This window comes from Primulina eburnea, chromosome 3 (genome assembly GCF_022965805.1).
Source record: "Primulina eburnea isolate SZY01 chromosome 3, ASM2296580v1, whole genome shotgun sequence".
Taxonomy (NCBI): Eukaryota; Viridiplantae; Streptophyta; class Magnoliopsida; order Lamiales; family Gesneriaceae; genus Primulina; species Primulina eburnea.
The window spans coordinates 8,936,178-8,964,048 of NC_133103.1; the positions used below are offsets into that span (position 1 = coordinate 8,936,178).

General features: G+C 32.7%; 5 protein-coding genes across 5 annotated transcripts; 2 read left to right on the forward strand and 3 right to left on the reverse strand.

Moving 5' to 3' along the window:
• Positions 1 to 5,440: 5,440 nt before the first annotated feature.
• LOC140826065 (uncharacterized) lies at positions 5,441 to 8,692 on the forward strand. Its single transcript, XM_073188177.1, has 3 exons — positions 5,441 to 6,305; positions 6,569 to 6,740; positions 8,000 to 8,692. The coding sequence occupies exons 1-3, from the start codon at positions 5,505 to 5,507 to the stop codon at positions 8,449 to 8,451; spliced, it is 1,425 nt and encodes a 474-aa protein (XP_073044278.1). The 5' UTR covers positions 5,441 to 5,504; the 3' UTR covers positions 8,452 to 8,692.
• A 2,081-nt stretch (positions 8,693 to 10,773) lies between these two features.
• On the forward strand, positions 10,774 to 13,242 carry LOC140826066 (uncharacterized). Its single transcript, XM_073188178.1, has 3 exons — positions 10,774 to 11,662; positions 12,198 to 12,366; positions 12,532 to 13,242. Exons 1-3 carry the CDS (start codon positions 10,883 to 10,885, stop codon positions 13,029 to 13,031), a joined length of 1,449 nt encoding a protein of 482 aa, XP_073044279.1. The 5' UTR covers positions 10,774 to 10,882; the 3' UTR covers positions 13,032 to 13,242.
• Positions 13,243 to 13,417: 175 nt separating this feature from the next.
• Positions 13,418 to 13,801, reverse strand: LOC140826712 (indole-3-acetic acid-induced protein ARG7). Its single transcript, XM_073189215.1, has one exon. It carries the CDS (start codon positions 13,799 to 13,801, stop codon positions 13,418 to 13,420), a length of 384 nt encoding a protein of 127 aa, XP_073045316.1.
• A 7,039-nt stretch (positions 13,802 to 20,840) lies between these two features.
• LOC140826067 (F-box/kelch-repeat protein At1g57790-like) lies at positions 20,841 to 23,522 on the reverse strand. Its single transcript, XM_073188179.1, has 2 exons — positions 23,364 to 23,522; positions 20,841 to 22,188 (listed from the first exon to the last, which is right to left on the reverse strand). Exons 1-2 carry the CDS (start codon positions 23,393 to 23,395, stop codon positions 21,099 to 21,101), a joined length of 1,122 nt encoding a protein of 373 aa, XP_073044280.1. The 5' UTR covers positions 23,396 to 23,522; the 3' UTR covers positions 20,841 to 21,098.
• Positions 23,523 to 25,026: 1,504 nt separating this feature from the next.
• Positions 25,027 to 27,362, reverse strand: LOC140826069 (uncharacterized). The gene is made up of 4 exons (XM_073188181.1): positions 27,131 to 27,362; positions 26,355 to 26,443; positions 26,043 to 26,150; positions 25,027 to 25,402 (listed from the first exon to the last, which is right to left on the reverse strand). Exons 1-4 carry the CDS (start codon positions 27,306 to 27,308, stop codon positions 25,172 to 25,174), a joined length of 606 nt encoding a protein of 201 aa, XP_073044282.1. The 5' UTR covers positions 27,309 to 27,362; the 3' UTR covers positions 25,027 to 25,171.
• Between the last annotated feature and the right edge of the window lie 509 nt (positions 27,363 to 27,871).

Sequence of the window (27,871 nt, forward strand, 5' to 3'; positions counted from 1 at the left end):
TTAAAAATATTAGAAAGATATTGAAATATTAAAAATATAAAAAAATGAGTAAGTGGACAGTGGGACCCATAAATAATGAAAGTTGAAATTAAATGAATGTGGGTGTGTGTTAATAATGGGGAAGTGTTAATGTAATGAATATGTGGCTCGTGGACCCCATCATTTTTGATGAGATGGAGAGTTATTAACATGAATTAATTCCGACGGATGTGGATGCCCTAATAAAATTTATACGGGGTTTAAACCTAAAGTTCGAGCGTTTTGGTCTGTGGACCCGTTATTTTCGGGAAGAATTCTATTGTAATATTTTTAGTAATGTTGAAAGAAGTTAAAAATTATTAATTGAGAAATGTCTTTTGCGTGGAATATTAATCTCAATTTCGAACAAAACTTGGAAATATTTGCAATTAGCGAAAGTTATATTTCGATTTCTTAACTTTTTTCTTCGATCAATCTATTTTATTTCAATGTGAAAAAATATTAAATTTCATTGTTCTTTTTGTTAATTTTGTTTGTCCAGTCTTAATTTATTAGCATCCGAATGTTAGTTAAATCGGGATCTACCCCACTTCAAGTTAGGTTTTTAACATTTTCGTTCAACTGGTATCACAGCGTTCACTGATGCACCCGCAATCAGTGACGGAGCCTCCGACCACCGCCCCCTCAAGTTGCCTCTCCGTTAGTGGGTAAGTAAGGGACGGGAAGGGTGCAAGCCCACGTAGGCCCCCCTAAATATTTTTAAAATTTTTTATGCAAATTTTTTAATAAAGATAAAGTAAATTGATGGTTTTAAAATATCCCATCTTCAAATTAAGAAAAATCTTGTCAGATAAATAAAGTGAATAAAAGAATAAAATATTTTCGAAAGGTTTTATTTAATTAGTAAGTTAGACGAGTCGATCTTATACATATTTGTAATAATAAATAATATTTTTTGTATAATAACTAATATTTTTAATGGGTGACCCAAATATAAGATCTGTTTTACAAATTAACTAGTGAGGTTCTCTCACAAAAGTTTTTATGTAATTGAATTTATTTAAGTTTGATAATACTTGTTTATAAAATCAAATCTATTTATATTATTTTAATATAATCAGCAACTTACTTTACACAACTATTTTTGCTAAAAAAAAATTATATTAGTTTAACTATATCAACAACCATATTTCATTAATTGTTATTTAATACATTGAAATTTAATCTATTATATGATTTCTGTGTATAAATACTAAGAAATGAGTATAATATCAATTATGTTATCTGTAATTGTTTATATTTGTGTAGGTCTCAGAATTAATAAAGGCCTGAACATTCTATATATGTGTAGGACAAATAATTAAGTCAAGTTATCAAATATTATTTTCAGTTTTAAATTATTGAACTTGAGTCAGGTTCAGATATATCTAACTATAATTAAAAAAAAAAAACTTATGAATGAAACCATAGTATCGATCTCTCTAAATTCTGAATAAATGAAATATTGAAAATTTTGACAATAGTTTTTTTCCTTTCTGATTCCTAAGTAATTATTTTGAACCAATTTTTTGAAAATTGCATTATACTAAACTAAATTATTTTTTTTTTATCGATATATGTCGGATATGATAAATAATATGACGTGGAATTGAAACTGAATGCCTGTCAAGGAAAAGTCTAGCTCCTCCCTGCCCGCAATATTTAAGAGGAAACACATGCTTTGAATAATTCAGGACAAAATTATTAGTGTTTGGTGTGACCAGCCTTTATACTTCAAATAATAATAATAATAATAATAATACTAGTAGCGCAATTGTAGTACGATTCATTTATGGATCGCACGGTACGGAACACCCACTGCAAATTTATTTAGTATTTTTTTTATTGCTAATTTTTTCTTTTCAAATTACTATTTTATAAATTTCTTAATAATGACGGTTTAGTCGAGCTTCACATTTTATAAGTTTTTTTTAGCGTAAATGATGAAACATTAGTATTTCTCCGGTTTCAACTTTTATAATATGAAATATATTATAGATATATAAGTAAATCTATTTGTGTTTTACTATTTTATTAAAGCGTAGGTCTCTTGTGAGACGGTCTCACGAATCTTTATCTGTTAGACGGGTCAACACTATCGATATTCACAATAAAAAGTAATACTCTTAACATAGAAAATAAAATTTTTTCATAAATTACCGAAATGAAATCTGTTTCACAAAATATGACACGTGAAATCGTCTCACACAAGCTTTTGTTTTCATTAAATTCGAGGTCCTTTTAAAAGTACCTTACTACCATGAATATCCGTATTCCTCCTCAAAAGTATTTGAATACGCGAGACGCATTTATTAGTACAAAGTTCGTTCTAACAACTCACGACTTCCTCATCAATCGATTAACCAATTAACTAACCAACTAAAGCAAACTACTTAAATGAATTAAGTGGATAAATTTCGAGATTTTTGAAAACCTCATTTGACTATTTTACTTGTTTTGAAATATCGATCACAAATATCGTCGAAAATATTTGTGTCAAGTTTTATAAAATATTAGAATTATAAATCATTATATTATATATATATATATACATTGTTTTATTAGTCCAACAATAATATATTTTGTAACATCACATCTCAAGTATTGTCAAAAGAAGCTATTTAATTTGAATTTACTATTTTGAAAAATAATTATTCCAAACGATCAATTCTTTTATTTGGATTCAAATGCATTGTATGTTTCAAATAAATAGTCTCAAAATTGTGAAATTTTTAATTTAAATTTATCTAATATTGTTCCACCAGCTCCAAGCTGGTTAAATTCGGACAAAATATCTTGACCTAGTAAGAAGAACGAGGTATATATCAAGTTCTATAAAAAAAATAAAAATAAAAATAAAAAATAATTTCACTGTGCTTCGTGGGGGGCGTTAACACTTGTTGGCGTATGATGAGACCGTTGGTAAAAGGTTGAAACGGTGCAATAAATGTCATTTAAGATTTTCTGTGAGAGAGACTTCATGCTCCAGGACTTGCAACAGTACCTCTGCTTTGTTTCAAGATTTCCATGTACTCCATGTGGTTATAAATAAATATTTTTTTTTTATCGTTTCACAATTCAAAAATTTGGCAATACGGACAAGGATTTATCTGTTCAAATTTGATAAATGATAAGTTTGGATTATCCGACGGTGAGTAAAATGCATCGAGTTCGACATGGTGAAATAAATTATTTTCTAATAAAGATAAGTTTAGAGCACGAAACTGATGAAACCTTAAATTATATGAACGAAAATGGGTATTATCCATTTTCGATTTTATTATGAAATTTATCAGTGAAATCGACTAAATTAGTTTATTGCACTCTGCCATAGTTGAGGAAAACACAGGTCTGTTTCTGTGTAATCATTTAATGGATTCTCCTTTATTTCATTACATCAATTAATATTAATATTTTTATAAATGTTTTTGAAATTATAAGAACTGATATGATATTGAAATCCGAATCAGACGATTTGAATTTTTTTTATCGTCCGAGTTCGTTTATTAATAATAGTACTTTCAAATGACATTTATTAATTTTATATCCAAAGTCTTTTTGATATTTTAAATTTTTTAACCAAATAATTAATCAATCGATATCAAACAGGAGAGGTTACCATGTTCATGCATGCAGCATTTAGGTTGAATAATGGTAAGGAAGATAGATATAAATTCTTCACACATCTAATAATTATTAATATTCTTGGTGAGGAATTAAATTAACAAATAAATATTTTTCTGGTTCAGTTTTTTTTTTTTTTTTTTGGTATCTTATATCAAGATGATAAGTGAGAAAATTGAGCACAACTCACTTCTTTCGTGGATAAATTTTTGGGAAAATTAACAAATTTTATCTGAAAAAAATAGTTTATACCAAAAAAATCTATTTTTTCATATTATAAAAGTTGTAATAAGTGCCGATTTAATTACGATTTTTTTTTTGTATTAAGAAACTAACGTGACTGTATTAAAATTTAATAAAACAAATTAAAAGAATAAATGCAAATCATTTACTTTCTTGTTTTATATTGAATGTACTATTAGTATTTTAAAATTTTATATTTATATAGAGATTAAAATTACCTTATTTTTTTATTTTACAAAATACTAATACGGAGTACCTATAGACTTTGTATTTTATTCAATTTTATAATACAGAATATTAACGATTGTATTTTATTATATATAATCGTTAAAACAATTTTAGTTTTATTATAAAAATTTTTTTGAATCATATTTAAATTTTGAACTAAAAATTAAATAATAATATTTATATTTAAATAAATAGAATGATAAGGGTAATTTACGGTTAATAATGTCATATTGATAGGTCATTTACTATGCAATTTTAGTTGAATGGCTTTAAGTTATTCAATGCAAAAAGGACTGTGTAGGATAATTTTAGGGGCAGTTATATTTTTAGGTCTGAAATAAATGCGGGAGACCTAAAACTTTTAATGTTTTTTTCCCCAAAAAACACTGATATTCATTTTTATTAGTATATTCCCAAAAATCAAGCTAATCCGGTTAGGTTAATCATACTGAACAAATCACGTGTGCTAGATTCAAAACTGAGATAATAAAAAAAATTGAATCTACAATTTTTTGTAAGAAATTCATCAGATCCTTCTTCCACATCAATTAATTGTACGCTCATTGAAAATATATTAAATCGGAAGGTACTCATGCTATATTCCCTGGATTGTACAATGTCTACCTCGAAAATATATTATATATACCCTCTTTTCTTAATTATTAAATAGTATTATTAACCTTTCATATTTTAAGAGGGAAACATCTCACGCGGTTGTAATATTGAAAAACCGTCCCCTGATTTCTTCAAATTAGATAGTCCCTTAAAAATGATTTATTTAAATTTATGATATTTCCTTCACTTCTATTATAAAAATTAACAAACAAAAACACGTGATATTATAAATTTTATTAACCCAAATTCAAGGATCCATCTCATTAAAGATATCATTTACGACTTTCGTATCAGGTTGTTGGAATATAATCATTGTTCTCGTTGGAATAACGAGCAACACTTGTAATTTGGGTTAATGTAAGAATTAAAATATTATAGTTATATTTTTATAAAAAAAATTTCAGTTTCAAAAGAAAAAATATTATAATCGAAGTTTTAAATCTGAGTGGCATTTTTTTTTTATATTTTGAAAAAAAATTAAATGCCGAATCTATTTTTGGTCGAATAAGATTATGAATATAAATTAAACTGCCCTAAAATGAAACAATTCAACAATAATTTTAGAGGATTACTTGAATAATGAAATGGCATGGAGAATTGACAAACGTGGCATGCCCTTTGATCCCTTCGAACAATGACTCCGCAGTAACTATATATACACACACAACATCTTATAGACCAAAAGTATCCATCCTGTTATCCAACAACTACTGTCTACCAGTATTGAATTGTCCTCCTCCACACCGCCACCGCCGAGATACTTCTAGTTCGGGAGGATGCACAGATCTAACCAGAACCACCCAGAACTCTTCCGGCCCAAATCTCGACCTCTGGGCAACACAGAAAACAGCTGGTGCCGCGCCGCTGCCGGCGGCACCGGCATCGCTGTTCTAGCTCTTCAACTGGCTAAAAAAATGACCGAATCTTCACATGATCTGCCAATCACACTGGAAAAACTCCTGAATTCCCACCCTATCCTCCACTCGAAACTCTACTACAATCCCACCACCAAACACTTCTCCTTTCTCAAATGTAGCAACCCTCGAATCCCACTCAAATTTCACGACCTCCCCTCGACTTCGAAGCTCCTCCTCGCGCTTTCCGCGCAAAACCCCGACATTTCTCCACTTCACTTGATCTTGGAACACGAACTGAACAGCAAGTGCTGGTCTGACCCAAGTTCCTTCCCATGCAGTGGCATGGATCTGCTTTTTGGTAGCGTTTACGCCTTGTCAGACGTGAAATCTTTGATCGTGCTCAAGTTTCACGCCGCTATATGTGACCGGACCAGTGCGGTGTCGTTTCTCAGGGAGTTGATGGTGCTGGCGAAGGAGGTTGAGCGCGGCGCCGGCGGCGGGACCCAGAAGATTGATGGCGAGGGGGATATGGGAATCGAAAGTCTGGTTCCGAGTGGTTTGGCCAAGAAGACTATGTGGGCTCATGGGATTGATATGTTGGGTTATTCTGTTAATTCCCTGAGGCTCACGAATCTCAAGTTCAAAAACACAAAATTGGCCAGGTTTTCTGAGGTTATAAGACTCAAAATTAACCCACATTTTACTGCTGAGATTCTTACTGTAAGTGTTCTTTTAAGCTTTTCATTACTATTAATGTTTGAGTCTAAAAGTATTGTCTTTCTTATGCCTCGTACATATCTAAAAAAACTGCCGTTAATTCATCGTTAAAAACGAATGGAAAATATATATATACACACATACAGACACATTGACCAATTTCTCCTCATGAACTTGGGTATGTCGATGAACTTTTCGACACATATATTATATATAATAATCAAAAGCGACTATTACGATTTTCACTTGAACTACTCGTATGCCAGGGCTGCAAATCTAGAGGGATTAAGCTGTGCGGAGCTCTAGCAGCCGCAGGACTGATAGCCTGCCATTCGACCAAACTCGACTCCGATCATAAGCTGAAGAAGAAATATGGAGTGGTGACTCTAACAGATTGCCGCACCATTCTTGAGCCTGCTCTTTCCACCCAGCATTTCGGTAAGACTAGGACCTCGAAACAATTAACATTTCGTTTTATTCCTATAATAGAGCGATATTTAATGTGATTATTAGTGCTATTTAATATTATATCTACTTCAAGCCTACAAATAGTATTATTTTTTTGTCGAATATATTGTTTTCTCATTAAATATTTCTTAGTAAAGTTCATTTAATACGAACAAGAATCGGTTGCCAGGATATGTATATAATTACTCCCCCAAATTTCGCACAAACATTAACATTAAAATTTCATATTTATGTATGTGTTACGTGATAATTTTTTAGAATGATTTGATTTGCTTACTATATATATAAGCATTAAAAACTAAATTAATTGAACTTAAATATAAAAAAAATTAAGATATTTTATGAAAATTTTCTAGTTATTTCATGACTACATAATATGAATGAGAATTAGGTAAACTGTTATACTAATTCTATTTTGTTAAGATTTATCTACATCTACTATTTCTATAATAACATTATATAATTTTGTTAAGATTTTTTCCCTCGAAATGCTATTCTTTGTGTGCATATAAATTGATTTGAGTAGGTCTCTTGTAAGACAGTCTCACGAATCTTTATCAGTGAGACGTGTCAACCCTACCGATATTCACAATAAAAAGTAATACTATTAACATAAAAAGTCATACTTTTTATGGATAACCCAAATAAGAGATTTGTCTCACAAAATACGACCTCGTGAGACCGTCTCATACAAGTTTTTACCAATTGATTTTATGGTAAGTTATTTAACTTATGCATTATTATTATTATTATTCAAAAGAAAGTATTATGCATTTATGCTCGCATAATATATTATTATTATTATTATTCAAAATAAAGTATTATGCATTTATGCTCGCATGATCTCTCATGTACTGTACATTTATTATGATAAAAGAATACTATGTATATTGATTACTAGATATAAAGAACATGATGAACAATATCTTAACAAATGCGTTTGATTGTAGAAGTCAATAACTAAGAGCACAATTTTTTTCTTAAAATTTTTATTGTTTGTTGTAAAAAAAGTACTTATTTAAGTGTTCTTTAGAAATCAGAATTCTGATTATTTTTTTTCCTTCATCTCCGATTTCTATTTGAAACTAAAAACAAAAGCATTTTTTTATTATCCCAGTCCGCTTCTATTTTATTAATAAAATCCAAATTAACTCAATTGAAAATTTTCATTTGCAGTAAGAAAAAGTATAAATTAAAATATCGCTTGACACGTCTCAAATATTACTCAGGATTCTACCACTCTGCAATCCTCAACACACACACAATGAAAGGAACCGAAAACTTCTGGGATTTGGCTCAAAGATGCTACATGGATTTCGAACAGTACAAGAAATGCAACCGGCACTTCTCAGACATGGCAGATTTGAACTTCCTCATGTGCAAAGCCATCGAAAACCCGAGCTTGACGGCTTCTTCTTCGCTTAGGACTTCGCTCATATCTGTGTTCGAGGATCCAGTGATGGACGGTTCAGGCCAAATGCAGCAAGAGCTCGGCGTGGAGGATTATATCGGCTGCGCTTCCGTTCACGGGGTCGGCCCTTCTATCGCTTTTTTTGATATCATTCGGGACGGAGAATTGGATTGTGCATGCGTGTATCCTGCTCCGTTGCACTCCAGGGAACAGATGAGCGAGCTTGTTGATCGTATGAAGAAAATCATGATAGGTGAAGGAGATTTATGAATGCCTTCTTTTTATACGACTTTCTTGTTGAATTTTTTATTTTGGACCCATATTATGTTCTTCTTTATTGTTCGTTTATTTTGTATTGTATTTTGGTAATCTCTGGTCAGGTTACACCGTTTTTTTGTACTCCAAACTTTGTGGTAAAAAATGTTGGAATTCAAACAAAGTCGAATTTGGTATCGGGGAAAACTTTTAAATTGATTTTCTAAAGTAGAACCTTTTTACTTTTAATCTTAATCTTGTAAGTCGGCAAACTAAAGTCTTAGTCCAATAAATTAAGTTTCTTTTGCAATATATAAATATGTTACGAAAATTTTTTGTTGATAATAAGAAAATATGGTGCTTCATTTTCCTGTGTATCTCTTCTTCTTTCTTCAATCTTTGTAAACCCAATTTAAATGGCTCACTAATATAGTGCTTTAAAAGTAAGCTTTCGTGAGAAGTTAAGGTCCAAGATTTCAGCCCATTTAGGTGTACAAAAATAGTTAGTGTAAAATGTCTTCCATATTTTTAAATTTCTGAAATTGATTAATATTTAATTACTTTTCCCATATAATTCATATGTTTAACTTGAATTTCATGTTAATTTGCTCTCGTCACAGTTAGATCCTTCTACATATGGAATTTTTTATTTCTATTTTTTAATCTTGTGACATAAAAGATTCCTTTTAGTATTGCACTTGAATCCTTCCGGTTGTGAAGTTAAAAGATGAACGTATCCACTAGTTTGCCAAGCACGAAACTTATCACTTTTATTATAAATCAATTATTGGCTTATTGCTAGATTTTGTTGAGTCATTATTGTACGTCTTATAATTTGTCAGTGACCACGACCTAACATCCGTTCCTCTCCCTTCGTCTGTGGTTGGACAGTAGACGTGCTAGTACCAACCATGGTCACAACCATCCCAATTCATTCTTAAAATGGGATCGACGACGTATTCGATTGAGGGAATAACTCATTCATGAATGGTTGAAAGTCACTTTGTCGAAGTTGTGTGAAACTACCAAACATACTGGGGTGTGGTAGCCATGATCGTATGATGGGAAGCTTGTAAAAAAAGTCGAGTTATTTGGAGTTGATCACGGTCAGGACTCACCCTCATGTTGTGTCTTGCCATATCTTCTTGATGATGCATCCAAATAGTGGTTGATACAATATATGTGGTTTCATTTAAAGTGGGTGGCTGCATATTGATCATGTCGTGGTTGCAGCATAGGTGCATATAAACCTCGCCGCAGATACCGATGAATGCATACATATAAATATAATAAAGTCATGATAAAAGGTAATGTCATAATGAATATTGTGTGTCATAGTGGTGGAATGATAGACCTGAAGCACATCTGCGCGGCATGCTTCAGTGCCATGGAGTATTTGTGAACTTCTACAATTTTTTCAATGAACTTTTTTTCTCAGACCACGTCGAACAAGTAAAGTCCGAAAAGAACATGGTGATTTCTTTGGGAAAAAAGAACAGAGCTAGAAGATTGGCAAATAAACGAAGAGCAAAGTTTTGATATTCATTCAATCCTATGTGTATATGGATGAATGACTCAATAAATTCCGGGAGCCTGTCAAATGGTCAGAATCCGAGCTTTGTTCATGTTATTTATATGAGTAATGTCTTTATCAATTCATGTATTATGATTGAAAATATACGGACGGAGTGAACATGATTCATCTCTTGTAATATACTAGGTGGACAGAGACATTACTTGTACAGATAAATATCTACCCAGCCACATCACTCTCACCTGGATTTGATTTTTGTTTTCTTATAATATTTCCAGTCCTCTTGATATTTTTTCCAGCCATCTAATTTTTATCCATTCAAAATTGTTTTTATTTTATTAAAAAAAATAACAAAATTCTGAATCCGTACAAGCTTGCTGCAAACGATTTTACTGCTTGATGATAGGATTAAAATCATATCATTTGCATTTTAGAGATATTATAAATATTACATGAATATGCACAATCTAGTTTACCATATATTACAAAATTTCATATAATATAAGACTCTACACTTATAAATAAAGAGCTTTTAACCCTAATCAAGGTACACTTTCGTGTACTATTATTTACGCTAGTCTTGTATTTTTCTCTCAAACACTGTACTGACTTGAGCATTAGATTGGTTTCGCCTTCGGACGGACTCGTCTCACCCGTTTTCTTTGATATCCAGTTATATTTTTAGAGCGGTTTGATTCGGCTTATTGAAAATTGATTCGTGATCATCGGTTTGGTTTAAGGTATTTTATTGGATTTGATTTTTTTTTTTTTATCGCATTCTACTTTTATAAACATGTTCACGACAGCACACGGCGAAAACCAACATACCAATCGCTGTTTGGTAATGTACTTTCTCACTTCTCAGATAACAATCTTATCTCTGACAAATCCTAAGTAAACACACACACACAAATGACGTCTCTATCCCCACACCCAGCTGACGCGGTGGAGCCAAAAACCCGCTCGGTCGGCGCCACCGAGCTCAGCTGGTGCAAGGCGGTACCCGGCGGCACTGGCACTACGGTTCTCGCCCTCCTCCTCTCCAAACCCCCACACATCCCATTTCTCCAAAATGCCCTCCGCAGACTCCAGATTTCCCACCCCATCCTCAACTCCAAGCTCCGCTTTGATCCCGCTTCATCCTCCTTCTCCTACGTCACTCCCTCCGCTGCCCACATCGAAATCCAGCCGTTCGATGTCCAATCAACGTCTCAGATTCTTGAATCCTGCGAAACTACTACTCCACTTTCTCCACTCCATTTGATTCTTGAACAGGAGTTGAACAAGAACTCGTGGAAAGACGCCGACCCTTCATTGGATACCGATCTTTTCTTCGCCAGCGTGTACGCTCTGCATGGTGACAAGTGGATCCTAACGCTGAGGCTGCACACGTCAGCATGCGACAGGGCATCGGCTGTAACATTGCTGAGGGAGTTGATGGAGGAGGCGAAGGGGGTCGGAGGGGTAGAAAGGGGAATGCACAAAGAGATGGGGGTCAGTTTGGGAATTGAGGAGTACATTCCTGCTGGGCAGGCGAATAAGCCATTTTGGGCACATGGGATGGATGTGTTGGGTTACTCTTTGAATTCTTTTAGGTTTTCTAATCTCGATTTTAAGGATACCGTGTCACCTAGAGTGTCATGTGTTGTTAGATTGCAGTTAAATGCAGAAGAAACTGGTCGATTGGTATCTGTAAGTACATTCATTTTTTTTTTTTAATTTTTTTTAAAAGTATAGCTCGATGAAATTATGTTTCTATTGCTTTAGTGTTTATAATGTGATTCTTATGAAGTGATCTTCCCTGCTTGTATGCTATTTCTTGTGAATATTGATCCTTGCTGGTTGTATAAGTCGACAATGAAGGCTTTTATGGTATAGGTTGTGATTCAAGATTATTTTTTGAGTTATTTGTGGGCTTCCCTTGAATCACTTGACTCAAAAAAAAATTTGTTGCATAGCACAATACTTAGAAGATCTGGTTGGTTAAGCGAGCGGAAGTATACATAATTCAGTCTTCATCGTATGTGTAATAATTGAGGCCTAAAATGGATGACTTTTAAATACTCTGCTTTGGAGTTGTTGGATCAATTCGAAGTCGAATGTAATTCATTTATGTTTTAAGCGGCTTGTTTTTCTTATACTCCCTTCAACTATATTCTGGGTTGTTCTAGCTATGGTTGTTACTTTTTCCTTGCATAATGTTTTTGATGTGGCGTTGCTTTTGCAGGATTGCGAACGGAGGGAAACAAAATTATTTGGACTGTTAGCAGCTGCTGGAATGATCGCTTCTCATTCCATTAAAGGAATTCCTCGTGATCAGTGGGAGAAGTATGCGGTTGTGACTCTCGTGGATTGTCGCTCTATTCTTGACCCAGTGCTTTGTAGCAACCATATAGGTAATTTCATTAAGCCTACTTGCGATTATAATATCTGATGTATAATCGAAACTTTTTAGCTTCTAGGTGATTATTGTGTTTGTGAACATTTTATATCTGCATTACAATTGAGGGTAAATTACAATCGACTTGACTGTCTGGCATCATAACATCGAGATGTTGCAGGTTTTTATCACTCCGCTGTTCTGCACACACATAATGTTAAGGGAGGGGAAAACGTGTGGGTGCTGGCGAAACGAATCTGTATGTCCTTGGTAAATGCCAAGAACAACAAGAAGCACTTTACGGACATGGCCGACATCAACTTTTTGATGTGCAAGGCAATAGAAAACCCCGGTGTGACACCATCAGGGTCACTTAGAACTTCATTAATATCCATTTTTGAAGACCATGTCATTGATCGTTCGAGCAAAATGAGCCAGGAAATGGGATTAGAGGACTTCATCGGATGTGCCTCGGTTCATGGTGTGGGCCCATCTATAGCAATATTTGACACAATTAGAGATGAGAAATTGGATTGCGCATGTGTGTATCCATACCCATTGCACTCGAGGGAGCAAATGCAGGAGTTGGTGGATGAAATGAGAAGGATTATTTTGGATGCTGGCGTCGGCTTTGGGAACTCGCCAGATAAAAACGAAGTCGATCTCCAATATTCCTGCTGATGAAGATCGTTGGCGACATTCTCTACAAATAGTAGTAGATACTCCCTAAAGCCAATGTCTGCATTACTCGAATCCAGAACCTTTTTTTCGCCAAAAAATTCTAAGATATCCGTAAATTTGTTATTTTGTATTAAAAAAGTGATACTTTAATTTCTGAGTACATTCACATGGCATCCTATTTCTAACAATTAAATGTATGCCTTAAAAGGAACTGCACAGGGGCAAATCCAAGAGTTGGGGGCAAGAGACATGATAGTAGCAGAATGATAAAACTACTGCAGGCTTTTCAAGATGTAGTTGTCGAGTTTGAGTCGTGGTGGATACATACACGCGAACTCGTAAAGATGGCAATCTAAGCGCTACTCTAGCTAAATTCGTATGTTTCGCTAGATGAAGTCTTCAACCTTATCTCCGAAATCAAATTTCCCGTTGCAATGCTCCACTGCGCATAACACTTCTTGAAATGCAGCAACACTGCATGGTACCACTAGGCCATTTCTTTGATCAAAACCAAACTCGTTATATGCCTTCTCTAGCAACATTTTAAACAAAGGATGAGCGAGATAGCTCGTGGGCACCACGAATCTTTGCCGATCAGGGCCCACATACACAGCGAAGGTGCCGACCGGGGGGCTCATGGTGGTGGGGGGAGATCCTTCTTCATCACCCTTCAACAGGCACTCACGATGTGATGGCTCAGGATTGGTGGTGTTTACAGATTTGATCTTCTTGGCTAGTTTCTTCATTGAGCCAAGTTTTTTCCCCAACATTTTCGGGCAAAAAATGGTTAGAGCCTTGGAGGGGAAGATTGCGGAGAAGCAGAAAATGGTTTCTTGCTGATTTGCAATGAGGTAAATGGGGTGGTTGTAGGTGGTTTTGTAGTGTGTTGGAGGTGGGACGGGGTGGGTTGGGGGAAAATGTTGTTAATTGGGGGTCAAACAATTGACTTTTAAAATATATTTGGGAACTTATATGACTTTTAGCAGTTCATGTGTCTCAAGAGATTCTTATGTCTGCGTTTACTTTGACCTGTCAAAAAATAATTAAGAAATATTAATTAAATTTATTCTTCTTCTTTTTGTTCTCTAATCGGGTGCTTCTTTTTTCTCATCGTTTTCTCGATATGTTTTGTTTTCTAAATTAGCAGTCTTTATATTTGCGAGGCCAATTCAAAAATCTATTGTATGGATTTAGATATTTAGTGGGGGAATTTTATTTAAACAAAATTGTGTAATATCGATATTTTAGAGGAAGAATTTAGACAAAAAAAAAACTTGATTAGCAACCGAAAACATGAATCTGTCGTTCGAATAGCAATGAATTTACACATTCGGCTCGCTAATTTAGCTAATGACTAGGTGATATTCGTCTACTTCGTTTGTACTAGCCACCAGACATATGTATACGAAGAGGAATCGGTTTTTCTTTTTAAAATTTGAAGTAGAAAAATTATGGGTGGTCATTTATCTCTCCGGAGAAAAATGTTGTAATTGGAAATATTATAATTTATGTTGTCAAATTTTCAATCTTATATCATTATTTTGTTTTGTTTAGATTTTTTTTGATACTTTAGTATTTGAAATCGACGAAATGCTGACTTGACATCGACATGACAATGACCCGTATAGTACCATATATATATATATCACGTAGAAGTTTAAATCTCTTGAATTTTTATATCTTGCGTCATAAACCTTCGTCACTTGTTTTTTTTTTTTTTGTGGTGGTGAGAACGGAAGGAGAATTGCTGCCCATTGATTCCAAACATAAGAACAAATTAAAGATGAGACAAGGGTAGACCAAGACTCGTCGAAAAATACGATCATAAGTAGAATGAGGAATGTCTTATTGTTAGAACCACCTTCAAATTACCTTTTTTACCAATATTTTTGTACTGTACAACAAAATTAGTAACAATCAAATTTCCTAAGCTACCTCTTAGGATGAACAAGTATACTTGTCAGTCTAAAACTTTTCAATATATCGAGTCATGGTTGGCCATAGATTGTTATCCTCGAGCAGATAGAATTCACAGTGCCACCATAAAATTTTTGAATCGTATGAGCCCTGCGTATTTTACGAAAGATCTACTTTATAATTAAGATATACAGATGCCTTTATTTTTTTCTCGTTCTGTACGATATAGAAAATATCATTATGATCGACGAGGGGATTCTCGTTCATACCAAAAAAAAAAAAAAAACCTTTGAAAAAAGAAGTAAGTAAAGGAAGTAATAAATCAAGAGGGGTTGGCTATACCGATGAGATATGGCAATGAAAATGACTTTGATGGAGTTGGAATTTTTGACATTAGAAAACTAGATATACAAGCAGACAATAGTTAGAGATTTTGAGCCAAGATAAATGAACGAGATAGTGTTGACTAGAGAATTAGATCAAGATTTTGATTTTGTGCAATTTTGATTAACGTGCTTGATGGAAACTTCCAAGAGTTGAATGAAAGGTTGACATATTTAGGAGGACAATGAGTTGAACTTCTGTGAAATTTAACATATATTAAAACTAAAATATTTAAGTGGAAGTTGTCATACACTACCATGTGAAATCTCGAGATTGCTGATAACTCCGATAAAAAAATGACATATTAACTTCATGTGTTTCCAGATCTAAAAACACGTACGGACAATGGTGTGTGTATTAAAGATTTGAAAAAAATGTAGAGTTAATATATCATTTTTCTCATGAAAGTTTTCAACAATCTCGAAATTTTATAGGAATAAGATATGTAGTTAAACCCAGTTTTAAAAATGGACTTTGTATACTTGTTTATGAATTTGGAACTCATTTGTTCAAATAAACGGGAAACTTCCTCTATGGGATGATGGTCAATTTGGATCATGGAAAGGTCTCGTGGCCATAATTTCAATTCCATTTGTATATTATTGAATAGACATGATAATTCCATATAACATTATTTTAATATATTATAATAATATTAAATAAATATCTCATATAATTTTATATGATATACATATGCTTAAAACTGCATTCATTTTTCAGTTTTCTCTCAAAATGATAATATTTTAACTATTTAGCTGTTGTGATCGATATAGATCCAACATTAGTCGTTTTTCACTACAAGAAAAATGATTTTTCGCAGCATGTCATCAACATCAAGTATTAAAAGTACGTTGGATTTTTCGCAGTATGTCATCAACATCATGTATTAAAAGCACGTTGGCGTGCACTCATATGTGCCCTGTTAATATTGTTGCACTTGACAGAAATAACGGCGTGCAATATACGCCACGGAAAAAGAATTTGCACGCTACGAAAAGCTATTTTTGTTTTAATGTTTAACAAAATAAATAACTTCTGGGATCGGTAAATGTATAATATTTTAAAATATTTAGCAATTCAAGTACCACATATCAAAATGTCTCACTTTCGGACCAAATGATGTCTTATATTACGTAGGCACGTTTTATTTTATGAGAAGTTTTTCAATTTTCAGTTATATTTTACAATTTTTTTTGCCATGTACATGGAAGAACTTGGTCTAGTCACGTACTTGTATGTATATTTCACTATTATATATAAATAGTGAACGGGAAAAAACTCAACTAAAATTAAATTCAAATATAATTCACTTTCTTCTACTTTTCGTTCACTCGATTTTGAGACAAAATACAATTTATTTATTTTTTATTTCACACTTCAGATTTTCATTATATTTTCTCTTTTATTTTTAATTCTCAGTTGGTTTTTCCACATATTTCACCATCTTTGACAACACATCATTGTTCTTATTGACTAATTTGTCTAATTTAAAATGAAACTTGTGATATTTTTGTTTGATTATCTAAGATTCTTTTTAATTTGGCTATATATTTTTCGATAAATGAATTAAACTCATACTTAAATAAGTTTTAGCGCTATCTTTTAGACACATATATGCAATTTATAATCATAAAAAAATTCGGTCAATTATTACGCTCACACAACTGTCATTTATTTCACATCTCAACGCATTTATATATTCCATCAAAAAATCTATTTTTTTCTCACTAGACAAATGACAAATACTACAACCTAAAAACTAGTTTATGTTGCCTTATATTTTAGGTTATGCATCACTGTAAATCAAATAATTGTAATTTAAATTTTTCCTTCAAAATGTTGGATAATTGTGTCTCAAAATAATAAAAGTTTCAATGAATAACTAATAATTCATCGTAAACAAAATAAACAAATCCATTATTTTAAATCAGATGATACAAGTCCATCTTATCATATACCTAGCTAAATACAAATAATAAAGGGTAAGAAAGGTGAACATATATCTATATAGCAAATTTTTTTAATTGTATAGTTTTTATTTTTAAGAAATAACATTCTTTGACGTCATAGTCCAATTATTCATGGTACGAACTTTGATTTTCAATCATGTCTCAAACAATAATGAGAAGAAAAAAGAAGGAATGAAGAGAATTAAGAAATACTTATATTTTTTTATTTTTTAAAATACATAATATTTTCTCAACATTTTCATCAACTCAATGATACTAAAAAAATCTATTAATTGACAACTCAATATTTCACTCCAACATATTGATTGACAAAAAATCCAATTCAAATTATCTAAATCATCATATGAAATTATAATAAAATGAAAAAAATATATAATCAAATATATCTATGTTGTAAAAATAACAAGAAAAAGAACATGTGTGGGGATCCGGACGCTAATCATCTTCTTAATCATCGTTGGGATTTAATTATCAGTTCTGATAAACAAGGTCTAATTTTTTTTTTCTTTTTAAAATGTAAATGCGGAAGGTAATGAAATCTAAATACTATACATCTCAGTATAAAATACATTTCAGTATAAGAGTACAATACTGTACAATCTAAGTCTAAGGTTCGGTTACTACGTTCAAGTAATAAACCAATCTACAGTAAGTCCGGAATCACCAAGCTAACTCTTCTTCTCTCCTCATCCTCTTGACCCCGATCCAGTCCCACCTGTTGTCATGCACACATACAAAACAAGACAACAGCCGGATAATTCCGGTGAGAATAAATCCCAGTATAAAACATGGTAAGCATGTATAGAAACAATCTAAATCATAAAACATGCTATCATGATCATATTCAAAGGTAATAGATTTCATAATCTATGAAATCAAATCAAAATAAGCATGCAACTCAATTCAGATAAACATGCAATTTAAGTCAAATCATATAAACATGCCATCATAACTGAAAGCATTAAACATGTGTTTCATAGTCTATGAAACCACATCTATAAACACATGCAATTCTAGTCAAATCATGTCTAGACTCGACTCAACTATAACTCTAGGGATCCCGGTGTGAATAAGACGTCAATGGCTGTCACATACCCTCCCACTCGAATCTGAATAACAATATTAGATATTGAATTCCTGAATATTTTAACTAATACACGAACTAAAATAACAAGAAAATAAAATTTGTGTGTGTGTGTGAGAGAAATATGACAAAATCTAATGCATGTTAATCAACTTCCCGATTAAATTTTGCTACGAAAAATTTAGATATATCATTATTAACATAAAAATCTATGTACCCAACAAATAAAAAGTAGATGAACAAAAATAAATAACACACATTAATTATACATAGATCAATCAAAGCAATATGCATTGGATTAAAACTAATATGATTTCGTGTATTTTGATTAATTTATGAAATCGAAATATATTAATTCATTTGATTCTAAAAACTCAATACATTCATGTGAAAATAAAAAAAATGAACATTTTCAACAAAATATTATATAAGTTATATTTAAATTTGTTTTTTTTAACATAACTGAAGTCATAAAACTTCCAAGTCTCCAAAGAACCAGATATGATAAAAAATATTGAACTCTTAGACTCAAGATATAATTATGTAATTAAATCGTCCAACCAAAAATTGAAGAAAGAAGAAAATTCAAAGCTAAATATCCAACAAATGACAAAATTACAAAAATAAGGCATAACAGCAGAAGCAATACATGTAAGTGAATCGACTCTTCAAATTTTCATTGAAATATGATCTATACAAAGAAAAACACGTGTCATTCGTTGATTTGGGGGCATCCTGAAAATGTGCGGGCCGAAATATGGCTTTCAATTTAAGTTTCGAATTAGTAGATGCTGTCAAAAGTAATGGCGATGCAAATATTAAACCTCGAGATATAACTCTGAAATTAAACCACATAACCAAAAACAAAAAACAAGAAAAGTCAAAGTTAAGTAGAAAAATAACAAAATAATTATAGTAATACCAAAAGACAAACATAAAACATACCGAAAGACAAACAAAAAGCTTGAAGGCAATTTAGTAAACAAACAATAAAAAAACTAAAATATAGAGAAACCATAAGAGTCGTATAATATAAAATCAGATGATATAAATACATCTTAAAATGTCTAAATACAAATGATAAAAGGGTGAATAAGATGAACACATATCTATATAACAAATCTAAAATATAAATTAATTTTTTTTACTTATATTATTTCTATTTTTAAGAAATGACATTCACTTCTACGTCAGAGTCCAATTATTCATGGGTACGAACTTTGATTTACAATCACGTTTCAAAACGAATGAGAGGAAAAAATAAGGAATGAAGAGAATTAAAAATCAAAATATTTTTTTTCTTCTATTTTTTTAAACAAATCACATTTTCATCGAATCAATGATATTTAAAAAATTCTATCATCTGACATCTCGATAGTTCAGCCCAACTTATAATTACTTGATAATAATAAAGAATAATCATTATATATACATTTATATTTGAATGGAAAAAAAAACTCTGATTTGAAATTTAATAAAATTAAAATATAAAGAAATCACAAGAGTCATATAATTTATTTAAATAATATCTACTTAACACAGTGATAAACAGAGATAATTGAAAATAAATTAAAAAATGTTATATATCCAATTTCGGAGGGAAATCGATTTGGACACATGTGATATAAAGTTGAATTGTTGGAAAAAAACATTAAGAAAAACAATACGATATCGCGTTGAGAAATATAAATCGATCGACTAAAATTGCAAAATTTCGTGTGAAGAAATTGCAAAATTTTGTACCTATTCAACAAATCAGCGGATTTTTTTGACATAATTTATTTCTTTCTTTTACGCCTTCTTTAGACGGGTTGACTAATTGGGTTGTAATACTTTCTGATTTTTTTGGGTGGGTTCTTAACGTTTTCAGTCATATTATTATTATTATTATTAGTATTATTTATTTATTTATTTTTGGGTGGGTTCTTAAAGTTTTCAATCACATTATTATTATTATTATTATTATTATTATTATTATTATTATTATTATTATTATTATTATTATTATTATTATTTATTATTATATTATTATTATTATTAATTCATAAATAAATATCGACTAAATGAATTTATAGATAGACAAATGACACACAAATGCAAACCGTGCTCCAATCTTTTCAATGTATAACAACGCAACTCTCAGATTTCAATCACTATCCTATCATGAACAAATATCGATTAGTAATTTTTGGTGATCTTGACCCTAATTAATACTCTAGGGTCAAGGACTTGTAATTTTACTAAAACCATGATTGGTGGTATTAGTAAAACTTAAATCTTTTAAATAGTTCACCCTCACCCTCTTTTTGGTGAACGTTAAATAGGAGATAGTTTGAGATCTAGCTTTTTTCTAAGCCTATATATATATATATATGTATATATATATATATATATGTCTGTGTGTGTGTGTGAACTGAAACTGGAAGAATAAGGATGGGAAGTGATCAACAACAATAGAAAGAGGGAATATCTAAAACAAAGAGACTGTAATAATCACCTAAAATTATTGTTTCACACTACTTGCTGTCCTCGGTTCTCTAATTTACATTAACCGGACAACTGAAACATGAAATAAACATTACAATGTAATAGACAGAAACACATATAATGGATATATTTTGTCCCTGGTGACCTTACAACAGCAACAAACAAAGGTACACAGATGAAAATCTCAGAATTCATAAACATACTTGCCATTGTAACAGCTGACCTTTAAAGAAAAGTCGAAATGTCTTCCGGGGGTTCGATCCAGATGCTCTCAAAAGGATCTTGTTCCCCCCAATCATAACACTGCTTCCGGGGATAGTACCTACCCTTGTCAAGCGAATAAGAAACACAGCGTTTCCCATAAAACCGTACCTTCGAGAAATAAACATTATTCCTCAAACTTCCAAGGAGATCCATCCTAGCATGGGAAGATAAAAAATTTGCAAAAAGTGTCATCCCTCCTAAAGTTTCCATCTCAACCCAAGCTTTATTCGCCTGGTCTAGCTTATATATGACGGGGTTTACAGCTGAGCACGTGTATATAGCGAAGATATCTCCATTGTGTTCTGCCATAAATTTGCCTTTCCACCAGTTTTTGACAAAAAAATTTTCCGGACATTTAGGTGGAGGTACAGTATGGACAGCCCAAGTATTTTTCTCAGGGCTGTAAACCCCTAGCCAACCAGTAAGACTTAAACAATAGAAAAGACCATTGCAAAAGACGAGCTTATTCCAAACACTACTGACGAATGGCAGTCGGTTTTGGTAATTTACGGTATTCCACTCGGTCGCACCAGGATTACATGTACTGACCGCAACAACAGTTGGGCTGACATGTTTCACTGTAAAAAGGACACAGCCGGGACACGTTGGGGCGGCAGAAAAAGCAACTATTTGGTAAGTTAGTTCTAATCTAGGCAATTTGATCAACTCCCGAGTATAAGGGCAAAAGAAGAACACACGGTGAGTTCTAGGCTTGTAGAGAAGTAGCCAACCATCCTTCGCATAGCAAATCCTAGAGGTACGTAGCTCTGGCAACTCAAGCCAGTATGTCTTGCGTTGAGAAGGGTCATAGAATTCATACAAGTCCCCAAATTTGGGAAAGAACATAAGCCAGGGAGGCTTATTTGCCATTCTGACAGAGATTGCAACGGTAAGCCATCTTTTGCATACAGCAGAAGCACGGACATTATCTCTCAAGGATAATTGAGAAAGAATCAGTTCCAAAAGCTCGGTCGGAAGCTCGGAATGCAAATACTGTTCATATGGCTGCTCTCTTGAAACTCGTCGGCTGCCTTTAATTGTTTCAGCCAATCTACACACATGACATGCAATAAGCTCCAACTTAACAAAATTAGAAGGGTAAACAAGATAATTTCAGTTTCTTAAGCAATTTCTGATCTCATTTGATCATTTCAACAATTTCTGATCTCAGTGGAACTCTGAAGTGATTGGAACTCAAAAATGAAATTGTGATCACCAGCAAAACAAATAATGAAAAAATAAGAATACTATTCAGTGAAGAGAGGCAGGACAAAAAATGAATAAAATGCAAAACAAATAATGAAAAATAAAAAAAATCATCAGGAGACGCAGAGTTTGAAATTGCAAATTCTTCTAAAAAAACATTTCTATTTGAAAGTTGAAACACCTCTTAGTGTGGCCCAGATAACAAATATGTCAATAAATACCAATTTGCATGAGTGCATGACAAGTCCAATTTAAGTATCAAGAATCTGCCATTGAAACGTGATCAATCCTCACTTATGCAGAAAACTCGGGTAATATCTTGAATCTAACAGCCTGGATATATATTCAAACCCCCACAAACGGGTTGCAGTGGGAAGAAATATAGGCTAACCATTCTGTTACAGCTGTCAGTTTTCCAATAAAATCTGTTTTTGCACGTTTTTAAAGCGTTCCATTAGTCCAACCAAAAACAAAATTATCTAGAACAGCCAAGGGCGGTAAGCCCATATGCCTAAAACAGCAACAAGAACCTCACTGCATTTCTATCTTGAAGATCAATGACCTGGACACATAATTTTTCTTAATACACTCAAGTAGAATCATATGGGTCATCAGACCTGAATACGCATTTGAGGTAGAATTTTACAGAAAAAATGCTAGTCTGGCTTTAAATCGCACAACAATTTAATGGATCGGGAACACAAAACAAGACCCAATATCCCATAGGATATATCAAGAATTTCTTGCTAAATTAAAGAACTCCATAATTCACTCAACCTCATTCCACAAGCACTCAAATCTAACAGCATATAATGACAATTTACCCTCAATTAAAGGCCCACGAGATATCTAAGTGAAGAAATTCAATCTTGGGTACTCAATTACGATTACAATTATTAAACCTTGGTAAAGGCGGTGAACAAACGAGGTTTTCATCTACTGAAGAATAATATCGAAAACAACATGAATTCAACAGTTAACTGAAAAAAAAACCTGGCTAAATCGAACAAAGAAACTTACGATTTCAATTTTTTCCGTCTTCTTCCAGCCATTATCAGGTAGGAATTTCAACAGAGTGCAAAATGAAATGAAACGAGGGTAAAAGAGGAGAATGATTGGTGTCAGTGCGTGAGAGTGCTACCAAAACCCCTTACCTTAACACGTGTGGCTGTTGGGGTGGTAATTTGGTTCATATTTTGGTTAAAAAAGAATTCAAACCAAACAATTACGTTAATATATAAAAAAAAATTATGTAATGAATTTTGATATTTTATTGTGAATTTTTGTTGGATATAAAAATATTTTATTTGATTTATAGTTTGTATTCGATTATTAACTAGCTTTGTAATAATTCAATTACATCTATAACTTATTTGTTGCATATTTTTGCACAAATAAACATAATATTCCTAAATTTTAAGATATTTTTTTTAAAATTTTCTAAAATTCTAGACGCTAGTAAGATGTAATACCAACACCTAACGCATGAGAGCTAGGCACCCCCATGGACGAAGAGCTAAGATAATGATAGAACATGTCTTTTGTGAGATGATATCACGAATTTTTATTTGTGAGATGAGTCAGCCCTACTGATATTCACAATAAAAAGAGATATTCTTAGCATAAAAAACAATATTTTTTCATGGATGACCCAAATAAAAGATTCGTCTCACAAAATACGACATGTGAGATCATCCCACATAAATTTTTGTCTTATTCATGATAAACAAATAAAGAAAAGGTGAGTCTTGTTTTTGGTTATAACTTTAAGTCCATTTGAAATCTCATTAACTGACCCAATAGCTTGACTGTTCACGGGCTTTGGATATCAATCATCTGTCCAGAGTACCTCTGCCAACTCCTAGATCCAACTATTGACTGTTAAGGGATGACCTATAGCAGTTTATCAATATTATTTGTCTCTTCACGTTACATGTTGACTTTTTAACTACTTTTAAATCGTAACGAGAAAAAAAAGAATTATGTTTATGAGATTAAAGTGTACTCTTGAGGAGATTTTTCATGTTTTGACGGATTTACGATGTTTTATTACAAGTTAAAGTATAATGTATAAAGTGAAGTTCGGAATGTTTTGTTTTTATGAAAAGCATGTCGAATTTTTCTAAACATATTATTTGTTATTTATGGATAGGACTTATCGAACATTCAAGCTCACTAGATTTTTTCTGTGCAGATCATGATGACACAAGAGGCAAACACGTCTGAAGGAGCGTGGTTCTAGGCGACGAGTATGTATGAAAATTGTAAATGTTAATTCATTTTGTGGTGTGTTTAAATAAATGATTAGGAATTCCTATCAGTACATGAAGACAGAATTTTGTTTATGCGCAAGTTATGTTAAAAATAATTCCGTATTTTACTTTTAAGAAAAATCTGGACGTTACAGGTAACAACAGTCTGGATACCTGCGATTGTGAATCTAAAGATGGAATTTGTGGCCGAGAGAATGATTTGCGGGATATATTTTAAATGACTCCATGTTATAGGAACTTGTAAATTCATTACGTTAGTTAATAAACAGGTGAAAAAGTGAAGGGAGAATTTCAAATAATGGATAATCGGATTCTATGCGTGTCCAAACTTATGGGATGCCCCATCCAAAATGCACCCTAAGTTTCTACAACGACCAAATTAGAGAGTAGATTATTCAGTACAATAGGGAAGACTCTAAATAATAATAGATTCAGTAAACCAGATAAACAAGTTTAAATACTTTTTGTGGTTCACAGGGCAAATAATCAAACAGAAATTGAGACAACTTCCTCTCCAAGAAAAAAGAGGAATGCCATAAACTTTGGAGTTACACCTTAGTTCCTCCTGCCTTTGTTACGCCTGGATGTAACCATGGTCCATCCATCAACAACTTCAGGTACATCTTTCAGGTAAGAGCCATTGGTTGTGGTGTTCTTTTGGTTGACATTTGACTCATTTTGAGGAGTATCAACCTCCATTTCTGATGAAATATCTTCTCCTGAATTCCCATCACCATCACTACCATCATCACCCTCGTCACTGTCATCCTCGCCATTGGTGCTCGCCTGGCAACAATGGAATTGAAAAAAATAAAATAGGTGAACAAGTACTACACTTTTTGTCATTGCCTGACAACTAATGCAAAACAAACTGTTTGCGGTGCATATTACCACATGTTCTATAAGAGTTGAACCTCACAACAGATCTCAACAAAGAAAAAAATGGTATATTTCATTAAAAAAAAAGAGGCACATTTCAATCATCAGATCTTCTGTAAAATTAGTGCAAACTTTGGGGGAAGAAAATTAAAATGAAGCATGGAAGTTCAAAATGAACAACTATATCACGTGTTAATGAAAAAAAAAAGGATTCTATTGATTCTAGTCATAGAATCAAATGCATCTTTATGCAGTGTTGACCAAAAAAGGAAAAAGAAATGACGAGACAATTAGACTGCTTAAGACTGAACAGCCTGAGGGAAAAAATCTTTCTAAGAGGAAACAAATATTCAACATGCATGCCATTCTCTCTTAAACCATGTTTTTGAAAAAATAAATAACCATTATCTAATATAACGACTGTTTTCTCAAGAACATAACTTTAATTAAACACATCACTGACACTAGAATATAAACAGGGGAAATAGCTCTAAGCACACAAAAACTAAAATTTGGACCTCGAAATTCAAGAAAAAGGGATAATCACCTGTCTTGCATAAGAGATGCTGGGAGTATTTGTTTCCTTCAGCTTCTTTATCGAGTTAAAATTACCTTCTAAACATTCTTCACGCATTACCATCATCTTTTCTGCTATCTGCACAGAGATTAAAATTTCAGAAAACAGATAATTGTCACAGAGGGAGGCGGAAGAAACGAAACAGGCAGAATCTTGTCTGACTTCAGTACTTCACAACCAGGCCATAATTTACAAGATTACAGAAGCTTTGCAATATGGAAGCTTATGAATGAACATTTAGTGATAATAGAATCAATGTACAGATACATAAAGAAATCTTACCTCCTCAATGCTGCCATCTCCTATTTCAGTATTTAGAGAAAGCATGAATTCATCAAGCATGTCCTCCAAATCGTCAATGTATACTTGCTCTGAGCACCAAAATAACAAATCACGATCACATTCATATTGAGTAGTTACAAGACAAATTGTACAACCGTGTTTTAAAGAGCAAACCACTGAGCGATGGGATTTTAAGGCATACCCCAACCTGCATACATAACAAACTGAAACATCCTGTATACATAATAAACTGAAACGTAAGTACACCCAGAGAAATTGAGCCTTACCTCAAGAAACACAAATCCAAACAACACAAAAATGCGGTCTATGTGCAAAGATCCCAAAAGGAATACAGAGCCAACTGGAAAGGGGTCTAAAATTCTGAGATAACAGATTAGTAGTCCCCAAAACATGAGGGTTCACTATCCAAAACTTCCAGGCCTCCAAACGTCAATCCAAATATTTCACAAGCATCCAATTCAACATCTAAGGAAACAGAAATATAATCGAAACTTGCGGAAATTCATCAAATAATCTGAACAATCATTACCACAACTTCACACGGCCCGTCTACACCGAGAGCACAAATTTTTGTATTAAAGAGTTTCAAATAAAGATACAGCCTACAAGAACAAGAAACATATAGCAGGCCAAAGTCGCCTCCACCAAATTCCCACTTAAACGAGGAGATGATCCTCATTTGCGGCCCAGACCCAAAACCAATCTTCAGCGGAACTTGCAAATCCAATAGATATTTAAATGAAGACGGAAGATACCTTTGGATTGCGTGAGGTGATGAAAAAGATCATGGCCCAGCTGCTGAGATTTCTGGAGAGAGTCACGGCCGCCCCACTCGTTTTCAACGGCCATTCGAAGGGCTGCCCACCGAGAAAGCAACATACCAATTCCCTCTTGCAGTTGGGCCGTCGCCTCCGCTGTCAGAATTCCAACCATCTCGCCCGGCCGCCTCCAGCTGAATTTCTGCCTGAAACCCTATGTACAACGCATCAACGCTTCTATAAAAATAAAAATATAATAATAATAATAATAATAATAATAATAATAATAATAATAATAATAATTGTTAACACTAAAATTGATATTGTTTATATTCTTCGTATATTAATATTATTTACCTTAAAAAAACATAAACCTTACTTAAAAGGTAGAACTAGACAAAAGTTGATTTTGCACACCGCTTTAGGCGAAAAACTAAAATTCCGTAGCTCATTAACGCATTTTTGCTATTTACTTCTTAATATAAATATCACATATTCTCGATCAAGCATGTTTAATATGTATTAGAAGTATTCTATAAAAGAGTGTATGCACAATATTATGTTTTTAGAAAAATCAGAAGTTGGCAGTGCTGAAAACAAACGTGAAAAAAATGATTAATAAATGATTCTAACCGTAATTTTCCATCAAAATCATTTTTCTAAAAGTAGAATCATATCCCATCAACAATTGGATTTTAATTAAATCAAACAGAAGTTAATGAAGAATCTGGACTTAAG